The sequence below is a fragment of the Papilio machaon genome, chromosome 29 (genome assembly GCF_912999745.1).
Source record: "Papilio machaon chromosome 29, ilPapMach1.1, whole genome shotgun sequence".
Lineage (NCBI taxonomy): Eukaryota > Metazoa > Arthropoda > Insecta > Lepidoptera > Papilionidae > Papilio > Papilio machaon.
Genome location: NC_060014.1, coordinates 3,612,600 through 3,634,695, shown reverse-complemented (window position 1 = coordinate 3,634,695; position 22,096 = coordinate 3,612,600). Strand labels below are relative to the sequence as shown.

General features: G+C 37.8%; 2 protein-coding genes across 6 annotated transcripts in view; both read left to right on the top strand.

Annotated features, from left to right (window-relative positions):
- Positions 1-15,134, top strand: part of LOC106710866 (catenin alpha) — a 58,247-nt gene extending 43,113 nt beyond the window's left edge. Inside the window, exons 16-25 of one of the 5 annotated variants that reach the window (XM_045685399.1) lie at positions 1,027-1,178; positions 2,679-2,751; positions 3,181-3,248; positions 3,410-3,591; positions 4,124-4,229; positions 5,743-5,877; positions 6,706-6,822; positions 7,597-7,605; positions 8,353-8,513; positions 15,102-15,134. In XM_045685399.1, coding sequence (XP_045541355.1) covers positions 1,027-1,178; positions 2,679-2,751; positions 3,181-3,248; positions 3,410-3,591; positions 4,124-4,229; positions 5,743-5,877; positions 6,706-6,822; positions 7,597-7,605; positions 8,353-8,513; positions 15,102-15,105 — 1,007 coding nt within the window. In that variant the 3' untranslated portion in view covers positions 15,106-15,134. Of the gene's footprint in view, positions 1-1,026; positions 1,179-1,649; positions 1,720-2,678; positions 2,752-3,180; positions 3,249-3,409; positions 3,592-4,123; positions 4,230-5,742; positions 5,878-6,705; positions 6,823-7,596; positions 7,606-8,352; positions 8,518-15,101 lie in introns of all 5 variants that reach the window. The other 4 variants (XM_045685398.1, XM_045685400.1, XM_045685401.1 and 1 more) reach the window with 4 other exon arrangements.
- A 3,935-nt stretch (positions 15,135-19,069) lies between these two features.
- Positions 19,070-21,837, top strand: LOC106714579 (esterase FE4-like). Its single transcript, XM_045685237.1, has 4 exons — positions 19,070-19,120; positions 20,296-20,482; positions 20,603-21,533; positions 21,639-21,837. The coding sequence occupies exons 1-4, from the start codon at positions 19,070-19,072 to the stop codon at positions 21,835-21,837; spliced, it is 1,368 nt and encodes a 455-aa protein (XP_045541193.1).
- Positions 21,838-22,096: the final 259 nt, after the last annotated feature.

The window sequence follows — 22,096 nt, the reverse complement described above, 5'->3', positions numbered from 1 at the left end:
ATGTCAATATTATTTATTTATATTCTTTTTTTTTATATCTCACCTTGACCTGGTCATGGACTTATACTAGCTGTTGTCCGTGATTCCGTCTGCGTGGAATTGAGAAACTTTTTTAGTAGCGTTTACGCTATTTTAAGTTGTAATCTATTTCTGATCAAAGCAGTCCTTCTAAAATAATATGATCACAAATATTCATGTATTTAACTTGCATTTGTAATCTTATATCTATGTATATATAGTCTTAGTCATAGTAGTCTTATATATAAAAGAAAGTCGTGTTAGTTACACTATTAACAACTCAAGATCGGTCGAACTGATTTAGCTGAAAATTGATGGGGAGGTAGCTTAGAACTAGGAGACGGACATAGGAACTTTTTTTTCTTGTGTGCATTTTTTTTATTCCGTGCGGACGGAGTCGCGGGCGACAGTTAGTATTTTGTAAGATATTACAACGGTTGTTTAAGGGTTTACGATTAGGTTAAGGGTTGAGTCAATTTTGACGGTTGACTTCCTTGTTTGAAGGACAAATTAAACATAACAAACTCATGACTATCGTTGTTACGTCAATTCCATTGTGATCTATTGTAACCTAAATGACTGATCCGATTTTCATGAGTGAGGTGTCGTTCGTATTCTTCTCTTAAGTGTCATAGGGTTAGTTGAGTTTTTTTCTTATATAGAACTAACTCTTGCTCGCGACTCCGGTATTTTAAAAAAACGTAATAAGTAGCCTACGTGTTCTTCCAGATTATGTTCTACATCTATGCCAAATTTCATCAAGATCCATGCAGCCGTTCTGGAGCTTCAACAAACATCCATCCATCAATCTAAACATTCGCATTTATTATATTAGTTTTATACACTTGCACGCCAAGTGATCGGTGGACGAAAACCTAGTGCGCCTACTCCACGTAGATTGGGGTAGGCGACCTAGGTTTAAGGGCTGGATTTTGAACACTTGCACTTAGATTTAAGAGTGTTATTTTTTGCTAAAAATTTTAATTATTGTTTTTTTTTTGTCTGCAGTGATGTCAAAGTTCGCAGTGCGAGTAGATGCGGCTGTGTCTGCGCTGGGCAGTGGCGCGGGCGCCGGTCTGGATGAGAACGACTTTATAGACGCCTCCCGTTTGGTATACGATGGTGTCAGAGAGATCAGACGTGCGGTCTTGATGAACCGGGTGAGTACGGTTGTAGAAGAATTAAATTTGCTTTCCAGTTAGAATATCGTACTGTCACTTTGACTGGTTTAAACTGTAGTGACATTTATGTTGATGTACATATTGCTGTCTCCTTTTCATCAAAGCGAATACGAGAGATGACGATATGTACCAATAAGTTGCAGTGCAATGGAATTCTGGGGTATGAGATATAAGTGCCTATACTTATGTTGCTCTGACAAATTTTCCACCAATTTCCAGCAAAATGGCCTATCCTCATGATGTTTGTTGTATTCGATTGTAAATGGGAAGTGAATTTATTCTTCAACTGTATAAGATTTTTAGAAAATACAATAAAATAAGCAATAGAAAAATCTAGAAATGACAAAAAAGTCTGAACCTCTGTATGTCTGTTCAGAGGTAATGTGTAGAAAGGTTCCTATGCTATGGCTATGGTTCCTATTAGGGCTAAGGTACCTATGCTATGTTCAGGATGATGAGGACCTAGACCCTGAGGATGTGGAGTTGGATGAGCACTACACACTGGAGACGAGGAGCAAATGTGAGAGGACAGATTGTCCCTTTGCCTTGGGGTGTTTAACGCATATAGATGTCGTGTCGTTACTTACGCTATTTAGGAATTGTCAGTCTAAATGTTAAGGGACTCAAGTTAATTACTGTTAAATAACTCTGTGTTAGTCTTTAGTATAGACTGACATATCCTAACTCATTGTTTTGTTGTAATTATTTGTTTAACTTGTGTTTTTGTTCCGTTCATGTCTGGCATGTTTTAGACTTAAAACTGGATTCCAATTTGTTTAAAACACGTTACAGATGTATTATAGATTTGGTCCTTCGAGGTATTGAAATTAATAAATATCTTAATAAAGTTTATGATTAATATAAATAATCATTGTAACAATGATTGTGATCCAGTTTTAATTATTTCATATAGATGGTGACCCATTATTAATTTTGGGAAAATTCATTTTTTTAACGGTAGTGTGAACGTGGTAACATGATGTAGTAATTTAATTCTTTATTAATAGAAGTACTTTCAATAGACATGTATTTTTGAATCAGAATGTTAGTAAAAGGGACGGATGAAATACTGGAAATACTCGATTTACATATATACATTTATCTGACGACTATGACATAGTCATCTCTAACTTGGGGTATGCTCCGAGCCCCTCAGTGGGGACGTATAGTGAGCTGATGATGAAATGGGACGTATGAAAGAGTACAAATGACGGAAGATACGAAACGAGTACATTAGAAGAAGCCTGAATGAACCACCAGTGGTGAAATTAAGAAGCAAAAGAATATGGGCATGTTATGAGGTAATGCATGTGACAAGAATTGTATGAATGTGGGGATTCATAGCTATGGGTATACGTGGATTGTGTGAAAGGTGACATAAAATATGGGATTGTGTTATTAAGTAATTTTGTAATAACCACGTGCACAATACCAAAGTATTAGATCAGCCATCGCATGTTAAATGTTTTCCGCATGTAGACAAGTGATGATCTTGATACCGACACCGAATTTGAACCAGTTGAAGATATGACCATGGAGACCAGGAGCAGATGTGAGTATTCCACACTCAATACAACCATCAAGTTGTTTTAAGATTCAAACTTTATGATAGCTCGTAGGTTCAGTACCAGTAACCTTTATATCTAATAGTGTTTTGTGCGTCTCTTGTGATATTCCGAGCCTTCATAAAGTTTGAATAATATATCATCACTCATTAATCGATTTAAGCGACGAAGAGTTACGAATTAAGAGTCAGAGTTTACGTCGCATGGGTTGATATGTATTTTCTACTATTTTTTCTGTATTTTTCATTCTATTTGTAACTTTCATTGCATGTTTTGTATCTTATGCTATGCAGGTAAGTTTAGGTTTATTACATTCTTTTTTTTAAGACAACTATTTCTGTATTAGATTAAAACTTCAAAGTTCTAATAGTTAAATCTCTTTTAAGTATTCCATAATTAATTGTGCATTATTTCAGCGAGCGCCCATACTGGAGAGCATGGGGTGGACGAATATCCTGACATTAGTGGAATTACTAATGCTAGGGTAAGTGACCTAATATTCACTCTGACTAATATAAAACGGACTATTTAAAAAACTGACGTTCTTGACGACATTTTCGAAATTAAAAATAATCACGCGTAATACGAGGATACCATTGCTTTGAATTTCTTCATCACCGCTGACATTTTATCCTCAATCATTAGGAGGCTATGCGTAAGATGACAGAAGAAGATAAGCGCAAGATCTTGCAGCAAGTGGAACTGTTCAGACGTGAGAAGATGACCTTTGACAACGAGGTTGCCAAGTGGGATGATGCTGGCAACGACATCATCATGCTGGCTAAACATATGTGCATGATTATGCTTGAAATGACGGACTTTACTAGGTGAGTAGACCAGAAGACTATGGTCTTTTCAGTTTTCAATCAATAGATCGTAAAAGACCTAGGTATTTTGGTACTGTCCAGTCAGTAGACTTGAAAATACTGTGGTCTTTTTAGGTCTGTAGACTTTAAAAGATGGATGGAAAAACAGAATTTCATGTGTCATATTTGCAGAACAGTAGATTTTAAAGGACCTTAGTCTTTTTAGGTTAGTACATTTGAAAGATCTAGGTCTTTTCATGAGTAGATTTGAAAGGTCATGGCATTATTTCAGACCAGGATTGTAAAAGACAGAATTTCATGTGTCATATTTGCAGAACAGTAGATTTTAAAGGACCTTGTTCTTTTTAGGTTAGTACACTTGAAAGATTTAGTTCTTTTCATACGAGTAGACTTGAAAGGTCATGGCATTGTTTTCAAAAATCACCTATTTTTAGGATGTTTGTAGTTCGATGTAGTTTCTATTGGACTACAAAACTACAATTTAGTTTTAATAATTTGATACTTGTGACAATTTGACGTGGTCCTGTTCCAGAGGTCGAGGTCCTCTCAAGACTACGATGGATGTCATCAACGCGGCCAAGAAGATATCAGAAGCAGGCACTAAATTGGACAAACTGACGAGAGAGATCGCTGAACAGGTATCGCTTCTTATCTATACTAATTACTAGCTTTTACCCGCGACTCCGTCCGCGCCGAATAAAAAATAGAAAACGGGGTAAAAATTATCCTATGTCCGTTTCCTGGTTCTAAGCTACCTGCCCACCAATTTTCAGTCAAATCGATTCAGCCGTTCTTGAGTTATAAATAGTGTAACTAACACCACTTTCTGACTATATATATAGATAAAGAGGGAAGATTTGATTGCTTGTTTGTTTGTATTGAATTATCTCCGAAACTAGTCAAATGATTTGAAAAAATCTGTTGGGAAGGGACACTGTCTCCGTGATATAGCCTATATTTATTACTACATTTTAATTCCGTGCTAGTGAAGTTACGGGCAAATGAATGGATATTTGTTACCAGTTAACTCCAGAACGGCTGAAGGTAACTGGATGAAATTTGGTACAGAAGTAGTTTACAATTTGGAATAGGATGTAGGTTATTTTTTATTTTAAAAAAATGCACAGTTCTCGAGAATTGTATGTTTTGTTTTTTATAAAAATAATAAACATTTTTAAACCAAGCGTACAAAGTTACGGATCAAAAGATTGTTTACGTGATTGATTCGGAGTAATAATTATTTCTCAAATCTATGATCTCCCGTATCATAAACTACCGAACCGTTTATCACAGTGTATCTCAAAGTGGGCGATAACGCCCCCTTGGGGGCGTTTGATACCTAGGAGGTGGCGATAAGGGGCCCAAAAAATGGGGGGCATTGAAATTAATTAAAGTAATGAAATTGTGGTTTTTAAGTTTTAGGGCTGAATAAAAATTAGGGGCGCTCTGAAATATAATTGATTTTCAAAGGGGGCGGTGAAAGAAATAAGTTTGACAATCACTGGTTTATCACAAGTGGTGTGTCATTCAATTCTATCCCCGAGTGTCATAGGGTACAGTTTCTTTTCTAGTTAATTTTTTTATGCATTACGGCCGGTGTGGTTCGCTATCAGAATTATTATTAATTGAGATCACATGTAGGTAGTGGGTAATATCGGATTCAAGGAATACACTTGATATCATTTCTCAACTCGGGCAAGGCAAAGGTGGCAAACGAGCAAGCGATCACATGAATTCGCCAAAATGGCGAAGCGAACGTGGCCTATAGACATTCGTAATTGCAGATGCGTTGTCTACACTCAATCAACGAATCGATGCATTCCTCCATCAAATGCACCTCCCTTTCCCATCTTTTCCTTATAAGAAAAGAGATGTGAAGAGAAAGAGAAGTAAAACAAGTCCTGTGTGAGACAGAGATGAGAGTGTAGTTGAGGCGTGTCTTCTGTAAGGTCGTGCTATTTCACTGAGAGAGGACAATTCCTACAACTTGTGTTGTTGCCGACAAATACCTATGTATAATTGATTCACAAGCTCATGTACAACAAACAATGCTTTAGTTACATTGTACAAGAAGTCTCTGAGTACACAGCTCGTGTTTACGATTTATTAAAGTTAATTTCTTCTTCTGATTGCGACATATATATATTCTAGTGTCCGGAATCTTCAACCAAACAAGATCTGTTGGCTTATCTACAACGTATAGCTCTCTACTGTCATCAAATACAGATCACCAGCAAGGTGAAGGCGGACGTACAGAATATATCCGGGGAGCTCATCGTTAGTGGAGTAAGTGACATACAGACAACATACATACAATACACACAAAAAAACTTGAGAGGTGTGTTGGGACACCCGGATGGAACGAAGTTCCTTTCAATTAATTAGTGAAGGAACCAATGTTTATTCTATGAATAAAAAACTTAAGTCTTCACAAGAAGTACATTTTATTTCTATGAATTTTCGTTATATATTGTCACGTCGTTGCCATGGTGAAGTAGCGCTCATTCGTCGTTAACATACTTACTATAGCAAAAAGTGTCGTGACAACTTTTCGTAAGAATTTTTTCCGTCTAGCCCCCTTTCACAACGCGCGATAAGGAACTTCGTTCCAATAAACATTCGATTAGTTGAGCAAGAAACCTCTATAAGCGAGATTTATTGTCATGATGTTTTACCTCCATAAGCGAGAATCTCGGGTTAGAGAAAAACTTGAGAAATTAAGTTGCTAGTATTTCTTGTTAGTTGAATTTAAATACAGTCAAACATGAATAAGCGAGAAACTTCTATAAGCGAGAGTCATTGTCCGAACTCGAAATTTAACTTCCATAAGCGTGAAAATCTGGTTAGAAAGAAACCTTTACAAGTGAGAGTTATTCTCTCGACGGATGACTTCCATAAGCGAGAAGCTGGTTAGAGAGAAAGCGAGCGAGAGGATAAGCAAGAAAAATATCACAGTCCCTTAGACTCTCGCTTAACCAGGTTCGACTGTATATTGTCACACAAACATTACACCTTACAATAATTACATTTTGATTTATTTTGTGGAAATTGTGACATTAATATATATGTTTGTATGTGAATGCATAATGAATGGTATATTTTATGTTATTTCAGTTGGACAGCGCAACATCATTGATACAAGCGGCTAAGAACTTGATGAACGCAGTCGTGTTGACTGTCAAAGCTTCTTACGTCGCCTCAACAAAGTACACGAGACAGGGAACCATCGCTGTAAGTATCTTGTTATTATGTTGAAGTTTGTGATGTAAAAGTTTTATGTTGAAGTTTGTGATGTAAAGGTTTTATGTTGAAGTTTGTGGTGTAAAAGTTTTATGTTGAAGTTTGCGGTGTAAAAGATTTATGTTGAAGTTTGTGATGTAAAAGTTTTATGTTGAAGTTTGTGATGTAAAAGTTTTATGTTGAAGTTTGTGGTGTTAAGTTGAAGTAAAGAGTTTGGCGATGATTGAATGATTAATCAATATTGAAGATTATTTAATAATGTATTTAAGTGAAACACATAATTAACAATTATCATAATATCGCAGTTTAATTAACTTTGAAGTAATCAAAATTAAAATTATGACATTCAAACACAATGCAGTTGACTCTTTTTACGTCAAAATGATAAGCTATTGCTATAGTGGTAAAAACTGATCTAGACTGATATGAGGCACTTCTATCGTGGTTAGTTCTTTCAAAAAATATGTAAGACCTTAATAGTCATAGACAATGACAAAAAACATGACAAGACGGTTACAGTACAAGAAGGATATTGTGACACTTTAAAATTGACTAGTGAGCAGTCATAATTTAGGTTGACTTATACCCAGAGTCAGATAACTTTCGGTCTTTATTCTGTATTAGTCAAGTATAAAGATGCCAAATATATTAGTAAGCTATGCCTAAGTATGTTATAATCTAAGCTATAGCTAAGTTAATTAAGCTAGTAGAGATAGCAACAGCTGATATGATACGATTGGTTAACGCTTCGCTACGGGCTGGCAGGGCAACTATGTAAGTTATATTAACTTAGCACTAACTTAGTGATCACATAGCATGTACTTAGTATAACATTCGAACTTGGATGAGCTAGAAACCTCTTTAAGCGAGAAATCGTCCGATTTGTACGATTTTCATAAGCGAGAACTCTTAGATTCTCGCTCATTCAGTTTCGACTGTACATTGACGGATAATTTTGCTTTTTTAGCACCAATTTAGCAATAACTTAGTTTTGATTTAGTCGTTTATTTTAGCTTTTGTATGAAATTTATTGGTTTGAATTCCATTTACCTTTTTTTTAGTTTGGAATTTTTTACGTAAAAAATATTTTCAATTGTCTTTCAGCTGTCGTTTGTCAGTTTTCTTTTTGCATGTCTGTACTTAAACAGATCTTTATTTTTGGTAGAAATTGATCTTGTTTATGAAATCCGTAGGATTTGCTGTCTTAGAAATAGCAGTGGCGTTAAAAGTCGCTCTATTGTAGGTGACGTTGATACTTACATTATCGTAGATTTCTGAGACCAAAATCTTCACTTAAAACATATTTTTATCTGTTTTGTCAAAGATAGACGAAGAAGAGACAGGGATGACGAATGTTACGGAGATTTTGGTCTCAGAAACCAACGTTTACTGTCACATTTTATTGGTAAGGCAGTCAGTATTTCAACTCTAAAAGATAGATGGCGTTGTAACCGATTAAGTGTAATTTTTTCAATTTAGATAGATGGCGCTGTAATTAATCTCTGTGCTCGTTTCCCTCAGTCCCCGATAGTGGTGTGGCGCATGAAGGCGCCGGAGAAGAAGCCGCTGATCCGTCCGGAGCGGCCGGAGGAAGTGCGCGCCAAAGTGCGCCGCGGCAGTCAGAAGAAGCAGCCCAGTCCTGTCAGAGCGCTCGCTGAGTTCCAGAGCCCCGCAGAGACTGTGTAGGTGAGACACGACACGACACGACACCACATGCAACTACACTACGTCACGATACGACACCACATCACATGCAACTACACTACGTCACGATACGACACCACATCACATGCAACTACACCACGTCACGATACGACACCACATCACATGCAACTACACTACGTCACGATACGACACCACATCACATGCAACTACACTACGTCACGATACGACACCACATCACATGCAACTACACTACGTCACCTACGACACAACATTACATGCAACTACACTACGTCACGATACGACACCACATCACATGCAACTACACTACGTCACGATACGACACCACATCACATGCAACTACACCACGTCACGATACGACACCACATCACATGCAACTACACTACGTCACGATACGACACCACATCACATGCAACTACACTACGTCACGATACGACACCACATCACATGCAACTACACTACGTCACGGTACGACACCGCATCACATGCAACTACACTACGTCACGATACGACACCACATCACATGCAACTACACTACGTCACGATACGACACCACATCACATGCAACTACACTACGTCACGATACGACACCACATCACATGCAACTACACTACGTCACGATACGACACCACATCACATGCAACTACACTACGTCACGATACGACACCACATCACATGCAACTACACTACGTCACCTACGACACAACATTACATGCAACTACACTACGTCACGATACGACACCACATCACATGCAACTACACTACGTCACGATACGACACCACATCACATGCAACTACACCACGTCACGATACGACACCACATCACATGCAACTACACTACGTCACGATACGACACCACATCACATGCAACTACACTACGTCACGATACGACACCACATCACATGCAACTACACTACGTCACGGTACGACACCGCATCACATGCAACTACACTACGTCACGATACGACACCACATCACATGCAACTACACTACGTCACGATACGACACCACATCACATGCAACTACACTACGTCACCTACGACACAACATTACATGCAACTACACTACGTCACGATACGACACCACATCACATGCAACTACACTACGTCACCTACGACACAACATTACATGCAACTACACTACGTCACGATACGACACCACATCACATGCAACTACACTACGTCACCTACGACACAACATTACATGCAACTATACTACGTCACGATACGACACCACATCACATGCAACTACACTACGTCACGATACGACACCACATCACATGCAACTACACTACGTCACGATACGACACCACATCACATGCAACTACACTACGTCACGATACGACACCACATCACATGCAACTACACTACGTCACGATACGACACCACATCACATGCAACTACACTACGTCACGATACGACACCACATCACATGCAACTACACTACGTCACCTACGACACAACATTACATGCAACTACACTACGTCACGATACGACACAACATTACATGCAACTACACTACGTCACGATACGACACCACATCACATGCAACTACACTACGTCACCTACGACACAACATTACATGCAACTACACTACGTCACGATACGACACCACATCATATGCAACTACACTACGTCACGATACGACACCACATCACATGCAACTACACTACGTCACGATACGACACCACATCACATGCAACTACACTACGTCACGATACGTCACCACATCACATGCAACTACACTACGTCACGATACGACACCACATCACATGCAACTACACTACGTCACGATACGACACCACATCACATGCAACTACACTACGTCACCTACGACACAACATTACATGCAACTACACTACGTCACGATACGACACCACATCACATGCAACTACACTACGTCACGATACGACACCACATCACATGCAACTACACTACGTCACGATACGACACCACATCACATGCAACTACACTACGTCACCTACGACACAACATTACATGCAACTACACTACGTCACGATACGACACCACATCACATGCAACTACACTACGTCACGATACGACACCACATCACATGCAACTACACCACGTCACGATACGACACCACATCACATGCAACTACACTACGTCACGATACGACACCACATCACATGCAACTACACTACGTCACGATACGACACCACATCACATGCAACTACACTACGTCACGGTACGACACCGCATCACATGCAACTACACTACGTCACGATACGACACCACATCACATGCAACTACACTACGTCACGATACGACACCACATCACATGCAACTACACTACGTCACCTACGACACAACATTACATGCAACTACACTACGTCACGATACGACACCACATCACATGCAACTACACTACGTCACCTACGACACAACATTACATGCAACTACACTACGTCACGATACGACACCACATCACATGCAACTACACTACGTCACGATACGACACCACATCACATGCAACTACACTACGTCACGATACGACACCACATCACATGCAACTACACTACGTCACGATACGACACCACATCACATGCAACTACACTACGTCACGATACGACACCACATCACATGCAACTACACTACGTCACGATACGACACCACATCACATGCAACTACACTACGTCACCTACGACACAACATTACATGCAACTACACTACGTCACGATACGACACAACATTACATGCAACTACACTACGTCACGATACGACACCACATCACATGCAACTACACTACGTCACGATACGACACCACATCACATGCAACTACACTACGTCACGATACGACACCACATCACATGCAACTACACTACGTCACGATACGACACCACATCACATGCAACTACACCACGTCACGATACGACACCACATCACATGCAACTACACTACGTCACGATACGACACCACATCACATGCAACTACACTACGTCACGATACGACACCACATCACATGCAACTACACTACGTCACGATACGACACCACATCACATGCAACTACACTACGTCACCTACGACACAACATTACATGCAACTACACTACGTCACGATACGACACCACATCACATGCAACTACACTACGTCACGATACGACACCACATCACATGCAACTACACTACGTCACGATACGACACCACATCACATGCAACTACACTACGTCACGATACGACACCACATCACATGCAACTACACTACGTCACGATACGACACCACATCACATGCAACTACACTACGTCACCTACGACACAACATTACATGCAACTACACTACGTCACGATACGACACAACATTACATGCAACTACACTACGTCACGATACGACACCACATCACATGCAACTACACTACGTCACCTACGACACAACATTACATGCAACTACACTACGTCACGATACGACACCACATCACATGCAACTACACTACGTCACGATACGACACCACATCACATGCAACTACACTACGTCACGATACGACACCACATCACATGCAACTACACTACGTCACGATACGACACCACATCACATGCAACTACACCACGTCACGATACGACACCACATCACATGCAACTACACTACGTCACGATACGACACCACATCACATGCAACTACACTACGTCACGATACGACACCACATCACATGCAACTACACTACGTCACGATACGACACCACATCACATGCAACTACACTACGTCACCTACGACACAACATTACATGCAACTACACTACGTCACGATACGACACCACATCACATGCAACTACACTACGTCACCTACGACACAACATTACATGCAACTACACTACGTCACGATACGACACCACATCACATGCAACTACACTACGTCACCTACGACACAACATTACATGCAACTATACTACGTCACGATACGACACCACATCACATGCAACTACACTACGTCACGATACGACACCACATCACATGCAACTACACTACGTCACGATACGACACCACATCACATGCAACTACACTACGTCACGATACGACACCACATCACATGCAACTACACTACGTCACGATACGACACCACATCACATGCAACTACACTACGTCACGATACGACACCACATCACATGCAACTACACTACGTCACCTACGACACAACATTACATGCAACTACACTACGTCACGATACGACACAACATTACATGCAACTACACTACGTCACGATACGACACCACATCACATGCAACTACACTACGTCACCTACGACACAACATTACATGCAACTACACTACGTCACGATACGACACCACATCATATGCAACTACACTACGTCACGATACGACACCACATCACATGCAACTACACTACGTCACGATACGACACCACATCACATGCAACTACACTACGTCACGATACGACACCATATCACATGCAACTACACTACGTCACGATACGTCACCACATCACATGCAACTACACTACGTCACGATACGACACCACATCACATGCAACTACACTACGTCACGATACGACACCACATCACATGCAACTACACTACGTCACCTACGACACAACATTACATGCAACTACACTACGTCACGATACGACACCACATCACATGCAACTACACTACGTCACGATACGACACCACATCACATGCAACTACACCACGTCACGATACGACACCACATCACATGCAACTACACTACGTCACGATACGACACCACATCACATGCAACTACACTACGTCACGATACGACACCACATCACATGCAACTACACTACGTCACGGTACGACACCGCATCACATGCAACTACACTACGTCACGATACGACACCACATCACATGCAACTACACTACGTCACGATACGACACCACATCACATGCAACTACACTACGTCACCTACGACACAACATTACATGCAACTACACTACGTCACGATACGACACCACATCACATGCAACTACACTACGTCACCTACGACACAACATTACATGCAACTACACTACGTCACGATACGACACCACATCACATGCAACTACACTACGTCACGATACGACACCACATCACATGCAACTACACTACGTCACGATACGACACCACATCACATGCAACTACACTACGTCACGATACGACACCACATCACATGCAACTACACTACGTCACGATACGACACCACATCACATGCAACTACACTACGTCACGATACGACACCACATCACATGCAACTACACTACGTCACCTACGACACAACATTACATGCAACTACACTACGTCACGATACGACACAACATTACATGCAACTACACTACGTCACGATACGACACCACATCACATGCAACTACACTACGTCACGATACGACACCACATCACATGCAACTACACTACGTCACGATACGACACCACATCACATGCAACTACACTACGTCACGATACGACACCACATCACATGCAACTACACCACGTCACGATACGACACCACATCACATGCAACTACACTACGTCACGATACGACACCACATCACATGCAACTACACTACGTCACGATACGACACCACATCACATGCAACTACACTACGTCACGATACGACACCACATCACATGCAACTACACTACGTCACCTACGACACAACATTACATGCAACTACACTACGTCACGATACGACACCACATCACATGCAACTACACTACGTCACGATACGACACCACATCACATGCAACTACACTACGTCACGATACGACACCACATCACATGCAACTACACTACGTCACGATACGACACCACATCACATGCAACTACACTACGTCACGATACGACACCACATCACATGCAACTACACTACGTCACCTACGACACAACATTACATGCAACTACACTACGTCACGATACGACACAACATTACATGCAACTACACTACGTCACGATACGACACCACATCACATGCAACTACACTACGTCACCTACGACACAACATTACATGCAACTACACTACGTCACGATACGACACCACATCACATGCAACTACACTACGTCACGATACGACACCACATCACATGCAACTACACTACGTCACGATACGACACCACATCACATGCAACTACACTACGTCACGATACGACACCACATCACATGCAACTACACCACGTCACGATACGACACCACATCACATGCAACTACACTACGTCACGATACGACACCACATCACATGCAACTACACTACGTCACGATACGACACCACATCACATGCAACTACACTACGTCACGATACGACACCACATCACATGCAACTACACTACGTCACCTACGACACAACATTACATGCAACTACACTACGTCACGATACGACACCACATCACATGCAACTACACTACGTCACCTACGACACAACATTACATGCAACTACACTACGTCACGATACGACACCACATCACATGCAACTACACTACGTCACGATACGACACCACATCACATGCAACTACACTACGTCACCTACGACACAACATTACATGCAACTACACTACGTCACGATATGTGACACTACGACACATTACGATACTGTTTACAGTAGTTTCATATATTATTTATTTAATTCCAGATAACGAGAAGGAGAAGAAATCTGTCAAGAAATGAAAACAACATATTGACATGAAATTATTTCAAATACTTTATTTTAATTTCTTGAAATTCAATGTTAAAATGTTGACACTTTAGACTTTAGTTATATTAAATACAATGACATTTTTTAAGGTTTTTACTAATGTCATTGAGAATAGTGATATCTGTGTATTGAAATGAAAAATAACAAAAAACTCTAATGTGTCAATATTTAAACACTTATACAATGTGTATTGTGATTTTTTTTGCCTATAAGTATTTAATTAAACATTTTTATCCGCCATTTTGAATATGCATTTTAAGGTTTTTAGTGGGAAATATGGAAGGTAATGAACTTTTTTATGTAACTTCGCCGAGTCTCTGTAATAAATTAATATATTAATGTAATTAAATAAATAGGCTTATATAGGTGTCTCGCTTATATATATATATATATATATAACACCATATATTTATATATACGACGACGACATATATAATATATGTATATATATACATATATATATATATACAACTGGCTGCAGAGTAACTAAAGATTTTTTTTAAATCTATTCTAAAATCTATATATATTTTTAGAGAATTATTAGTCAAGATCATCTCGAGCGTATTGCGCGCTAAAGTTCCCAAAACCAAGTGACAGATAGCTGTAGTGAGGCGACGTAAGCGTTGATATTTGACATGTCTAGTGCTGCGCCGATACACCGGCACAGTGTTGATTTTTGTCTCTAACAATATATAGTCAGAAAGTGGTGTTAGTTACACTATTTATAACTCAAGATCGGATCGAACTGATTTAGCTGAAAATTGATGGGGAGGTAGCTTAGAACTAGGAGACGGACATAGGAACTTTTTTATCTTGTGTGCATTTTTTTTATTCCGCGCGGACGAAGTCGCGGGTAAAAGCTAGTGCTTTATAAAAATTGTTTTTTTTAATCTTTCCAGAAACAGAGACTCGGTGATGAGAATATATTTGTCCAACTGACCTTTAAATATGGACTGGCTATGAGACGTAGTTTTTTGTTGCTATTTTCGCCATTTTAGCGCTGATAGTAGCGGTGGTGTGGACACGAATTAACTGTTTGTTTCAACAGGCGCGTTTAAATAGTAACGAAGATAAAGGTTTAATTTCCTAGATCTTGTTCCATTTTAGGAAATATGTCAGCCAAATTATTATGTATTATGTAAATTTATATTCACTATAATTATATAAAGGTTTGTATTCAACTTTTAGTATTGTGTAGTTTTGAGCACATCTTTATATTTCTGTATGAAAAAAAAACTATCGAAAAAGGAAAAAAAAACTTGAGAGGTGTGTTGGGACACCCGGATGGAACGAAGTTCCTTTCTATTAATTAGTGAAGGAACCAATGTTTATTCTATGAATAAAAAACTTAAGTCTTCACAAGAAGTACATTTTATTTCTATGAATTTTCGTTATATATTGTCACGTCGTTGCCATGGTGAAGTAGCGCTCATTCGTCGTTGCCATGGTTACTATAGCAAAAAGTGTCGTGACAACTTTTCGTAAGAATTTTTTCCGTCTAGTCCCCTTTCACAACGCGCGATAAGGAACTTCGTTCCAAAAATGGATTTCACTTTTAAAAATTGACTAAAATACTATAGTAATGTATGGATGGAATGTTTTTGCAAATTAGACGTCTAAATATTTTCCATTCATTTAGTAAAGGGGTTCCCAATATGGTCGATATCGGTTTCCTAGTAGTCGACATAAATGAAAACTGATTTTGGGGATCGATGAGGTCTAAAAATCGACCCCCTATTAATAATAGTCTAACTTAAAACATTGCTAATTCTCACTCTGTCTTCTATTGACCTAAGTCAGAATTAATAATAACACTCTGTAGCTGTTTTAAGTTAGCGGACCTTTATGAATAAGGGGGTTGATCTTAAAAGTAGGTAATTTGACCATGTAGGGGTCTGAGGTAACAGTTCATTTTGGAAAAGGGGGTCACTTGTACGAAATAGTTTGGGGATCCCTGTTTTAGTAATATAAATGACAAAAAAATTAGGTAATTTACTAAAACAAGTCTAAACTCTAGATGTTTTTTTTTTCGCCTCACTCTTAATCTCAGGACTATCTATAGACATCTATAGACATACAAGACATTATGAAGATGTGCGTTAATTTAGCTAGAAGTTAGTGTTTAAATATTAGTATTATAGGATATATTTATTGATGACGTTTTCTTGTATTTTATTTCATTATCTTTTTTTAAATTAAACGTGATTTTAATAAAAAAAAAATTATAACGACACAATAACCCGGCAAAACGTTTGGTATTTTTTTTAATTTAATTCACATACGTTTACAATCTGTTGTGATTTACATTTTTTTTTGTTTTATTACTTAATATATGATTATAAAAGAAACAATTTAATAAATGACCCTTATTGCGTCATTAAATGCCGATTGAATCGATAGTAACTTATCGGATATTGCGACTAAGTCGTTGTAACGGTTTTTAATTTTGTCCTTTGAAATTGGCTCTTTTTTTTTGTTTGAAAAAAATGTTATTTTATTTTAATAAAATACAAGAAAATTTTCATAATTAAATTAGATGCAAAATATTAACAATATTTGTAACTTGAATAGTTTTTAGTTGCATTTAAAATTCATTGACGATTTTGCGCGTTAAGTAAATTTAAACTTTTTTTTTTTTTAGCTTTGAAATTATCTTCTACTATAATTTGAGAATTTTGCAGATTAAATGTTTTTTTTTATGAGATACTGAAATATGGAAAATAAATATTTCAAATTTAGCTGATTTTCTTCCGCATAATTGGTCCCTTCATTTAAGGTACATTAAAATTAAGAATTTAATCCGCAATCTAAAGATCTATTATTTAATAGGATCCATTTTTGTTATCCTGTCACTTGTAAAATATTAAAATTATCTTTGGATCACTTTAAAGGATCGATTATTGCGTTCACTCATTTACTGAGATATTTTTTTTTAGTTTATTCACTTTCTCCGTTGATTTAATTCTTTAAATATTTATTAACGCGCTTTTTGAACTTGGTAGTATTTACATTAGTATGTACTTCATTAGATATATAAGAAGTATATATTTCGTATGGTTGTATCATTGGTGATAATGTTACAAACAATAATGTTATATATATTTAAGGCACGAAAGGATTTTTTTATATAAAAATTCTTAAGGAATTGTCTAAAAAGGTTTTTTAAAGTTTAAAAACTTTTTAGTAACATTTGTGGCAGAATGGATTAAAAACCTTTGCTTTTTTTAACATTTTGACGTTTCAAGTGTTACAGGTTATGTTGTTTGTAACATTTTCCCGCCGTAGCAATAATGTTTTGTATCCGAACGAAGTTTTCCAGTTTTCTACAGATTTTAATAATATAGATTAGTTTGATGAATTCAAATAAAAATTATATAATCATTTTGGTGTTTGATTTAAAATTTTCCTATAAGTTAATAATATGCGTCCTCTCCTTCGTCTAATCCAATTCCCATCCTTTCCTTGGAAGTGAAAGAGGATTTAAATGAGTACTCCGACACCACACTCATTAGACTGTACGTAGAATTCTTCCATTTGACGTCTGTCTTCTGTGTGGTCGTGGACCATTCGTACACCAAATATTGTTGCGTGATCTACCACTGTTAAATCTGTCTACATCTGAAGTTCCTGCAGGCTTGCTATTTACCCCCTTTTCATATAATTAACTCTTCAGTTTAATTTTAAAATCTTTAACAAAAATATATCAACACAATGACATCTTTCCGATGTATTTGAACACTTGTCATACATCGACGGACATTAGTCTACATAAGACGTGTATAATGAAGCTTGTAATAAATTTATTATTTATTTATGGAGTTTGGGCTTCATCAAGATTAGTTCCATTGGTAAAAACTAAGAAAGGTCTGATCAGAGGCGTGCAGGCGACAGATGGAGACTACGCCATGTTTATGGGCATACCATACGGTAAAGTGAATTATAGTAACCCATTTGGGGTGAGTAACACATGTTAATTATTAATATATAGATAAGATGGAGTGTTTCATATAACTTTGACATTTAATTGAGAGTCGATTTTTCTAAATGTAATTTTGTATTGTCAATGACAACACTGAGAATGACACACTTTCTTTATTTTTTATTATTAACTAGCTTTTACCCGCGACTCCGTCCGCGCGGAAAAAAAAAACTTGAGAGGTGTGTTGGGACACCCGGATGGAACGAAGTTCCTTTCAATTAATTAGTGAAGGAACCAATGTTTATTCTATGAATAAAAAACTTAAGTCTTCACAAGAAGTACATTTTATTTCTATGAATTTTCGTTATATATTGTCACGTCGTTGCCATGGTGAAGTAGCGCTCATTCGTCTATAGCAAAAAGTGTCGTGACAACTTTTCGTAAGATTTTTTTCCGTCTAGCCCCCTTTCACAACGCGCGATAAGGAACTTCGTTCCAAAAATATAAAACGGGGTAAAAATTATCCTATGTCCGTTTCCTGGTTCTAAGCTACCTGCCCACCAATTTTCAGTCAAATCGATTCAGCCGTTCTTGAGTTATAAATGGTGTAACTAACACGACTTTTTTTTTATATATATAGATTATTTTTATAAAGGTGCCAGCTGAAAACCAGTGCAAGGGCAGTTTGGTCTGTCCCTGCTTCGCTGAGCTGGCTCCCTTTTGCCACACTTTGTGCCTTGTATGTGTGTGTGTGTGTTTTTTTTATTGTATTCTTTGAGTGGCAATAAATATTTTTTCTTTCTTTCTTTATTTGAAGTTATCTCCGGAACGCGGGATCTCGATGGAATTTGGCATAAACATAAAACATAGTCTGGAAGAATACATAGACTACTTATTACGCTTTTTTTAATTTCGCGCAGACGGAGTCGCGGGCGATAGCTAGTAAATAAAATAAATATCAAATTTCTAGGAACAGTTGTTCAAACAACTATGTATAATAATTATGAATACAAAATTAACATTAGTTTTCCGCCAAAAGTTAGCAAACTGACTACAATTGTATGTATGTATTTAGTTTATATTAGTATGTATTAGTAATATTTCAAGGCTGTTTCAGTATTTGATTCGTTAAAGCGTTCACAATTCTATAGATTTAAAACGTAATTTAAAGAGGCAAATAAGGTTGGAACAATTTTAATTTTGTTTTTCCAGACTTCTCTCTCGTACCCAGATTTCGAAGACACATTTCTAGCAAACGACGATACGTCGATTTGCGTACAAAATCAACAGAGAACTAAAAATGTCATAGGTTCTTTAGACTGCCTACGATTGAACATATACGTTCCTAATTCAGCTAACACAAGAAACAAGCTGCCTGTCTTACTTTGGATACATGGCGGTAAATTCCAGCACACAAGTGGAGGACGACGAAAATACGGACCCAAATATTTAGTTAAAAAAGATGTTATACTAGTCACTATTAACTATCGAGTGGGTTTATATGGATTCATGTGTTTAGACACGCCAGAAGTTCCAGGAAATCAAGGCTTGAAGGACCAACTTCGTGCGATACGATGGGTTAAAGAAAACATCGAAGCTTTCGGTGGAGATGCTAATAAAATAACGATTTTCGGGTCCAGCGCTGGCGGAGTTTCAGTTGATTATCATTTATTATCGAAACAGGAGAAATTATTCGATAAAGCTATAACTCAGAGTGGAACTAGTCTAGTTCCTTTAGCTTTTATTGACTCTCATAGAGATCTGCCTATAAGAATAGCTGAACAATTAGGTGTAGAAATCAACGATAGTGATAAAGCAATTCAGTATTTATCAACACTAGACCCTGAAATAGTTGTAGCAGTCACTATCGAATTGTCAATTACACTTAGACCTTGTATAGAAAAAGAATTCGAAGGTGTTGAGAGTTTTATAACAGAATATCCTATTAATGCACAAATGCCTAAAGCAAAAGATACTCCAATTTTAGTTGGTTACAATAATTTAGAGAGATTATTTGAATACGCAAATAAACGCGAAGATACTTACAACAAAAATGTATTTGAGGATAATTTAGCTCTAGCTTTCAATACCATAGATCAAGACCATGTTAAATTAGTAAGGAATTTCTACATAGGAGATGAAGATGTTGGTGTAGACGTGAAATATAATTTAGCTGAATTCTACTCAGACTTTTCATTCATACATCCGATTCATAGAAGTTTGCCTAAATATTTAGAGAATGGGGCTAAAGTTTTTTACTACGTGTTCAAGTATGCAGGTGGTAGGAACTTTGTTAAACTAAGAGAGAACATAACTGGTCCTGGGGCAGTACATTCCGATGAAAAGGGATATTTATTTGACATGACTGTTCTAACCGAGACTCCCACGCCAGAAGACCAGGCTATGATCGATAAAATGACAACTATGTGGACTAATTTCGTTAAACATGGGTAAATATTTAATTTCTATTGAGGGGCTTAACCCAACATAATCCAATAAATTCTACTGATCATCATAATCCTGTGAAACTAAAATTTGTTTCATTATTTTTTCAGAGATCCTACTCCTGAGACCACAGAACTTCTTCCAGTAAAATGGATTCCTATCTCAAAAGATGCATTGAACTATTTAGAGATAGATAAACAACAAACATTGAAGAAACGACCCAAACAGACACAGATGGCATTTTGGGACTTATATTATAAAATTAACAAGCAGCATTTAAAGGGTTACAGAAGTACTGATTTTAATTAAGAAAAGAAAAGACACATTTTTAATAAGTTTTAAGTAAAAATTTGATAATGGCATATAAATATAGAACTGAAATATCAAATCATGATGTGTTATTTCACCCCCACTGCACTACTTGAGTCCTCTAACTATACAAGATAATAGTCTTTTCAAGTTGTTCTTAGATAATGTCTTTCAATTGTTTGACGTAAAAGCGATAAAAATACAAAAAAATTGTATTGTACAATTTTTAAGGCCATATAGCGATGATTTTTCAAAATGT

Bases quoted from the DNA above. Each gene is read 5' to 3' on its own strand.
- LOC106714579 (XM_045685237.1), top strand. From the start codon at position 19,070: ATGTTTATGGGCATACCATACGGTAAAGTGAATTATAGTAACCCATTT. The intron at 19,121-20,295 runs GTGAGTAACACA...TTGTTTTTCCAG, and splicing joins ATTATAGTAACCCATTTGGG to ACTTCTCTCTCGTACCCAGA. The intron at 21,534-21,638 runs GTAAATATTTAA...TTATTTTTTCAG, and splicing joins ACTAATTTCGTTAAACATGG to AGATCCTACTCCTGAGACCA.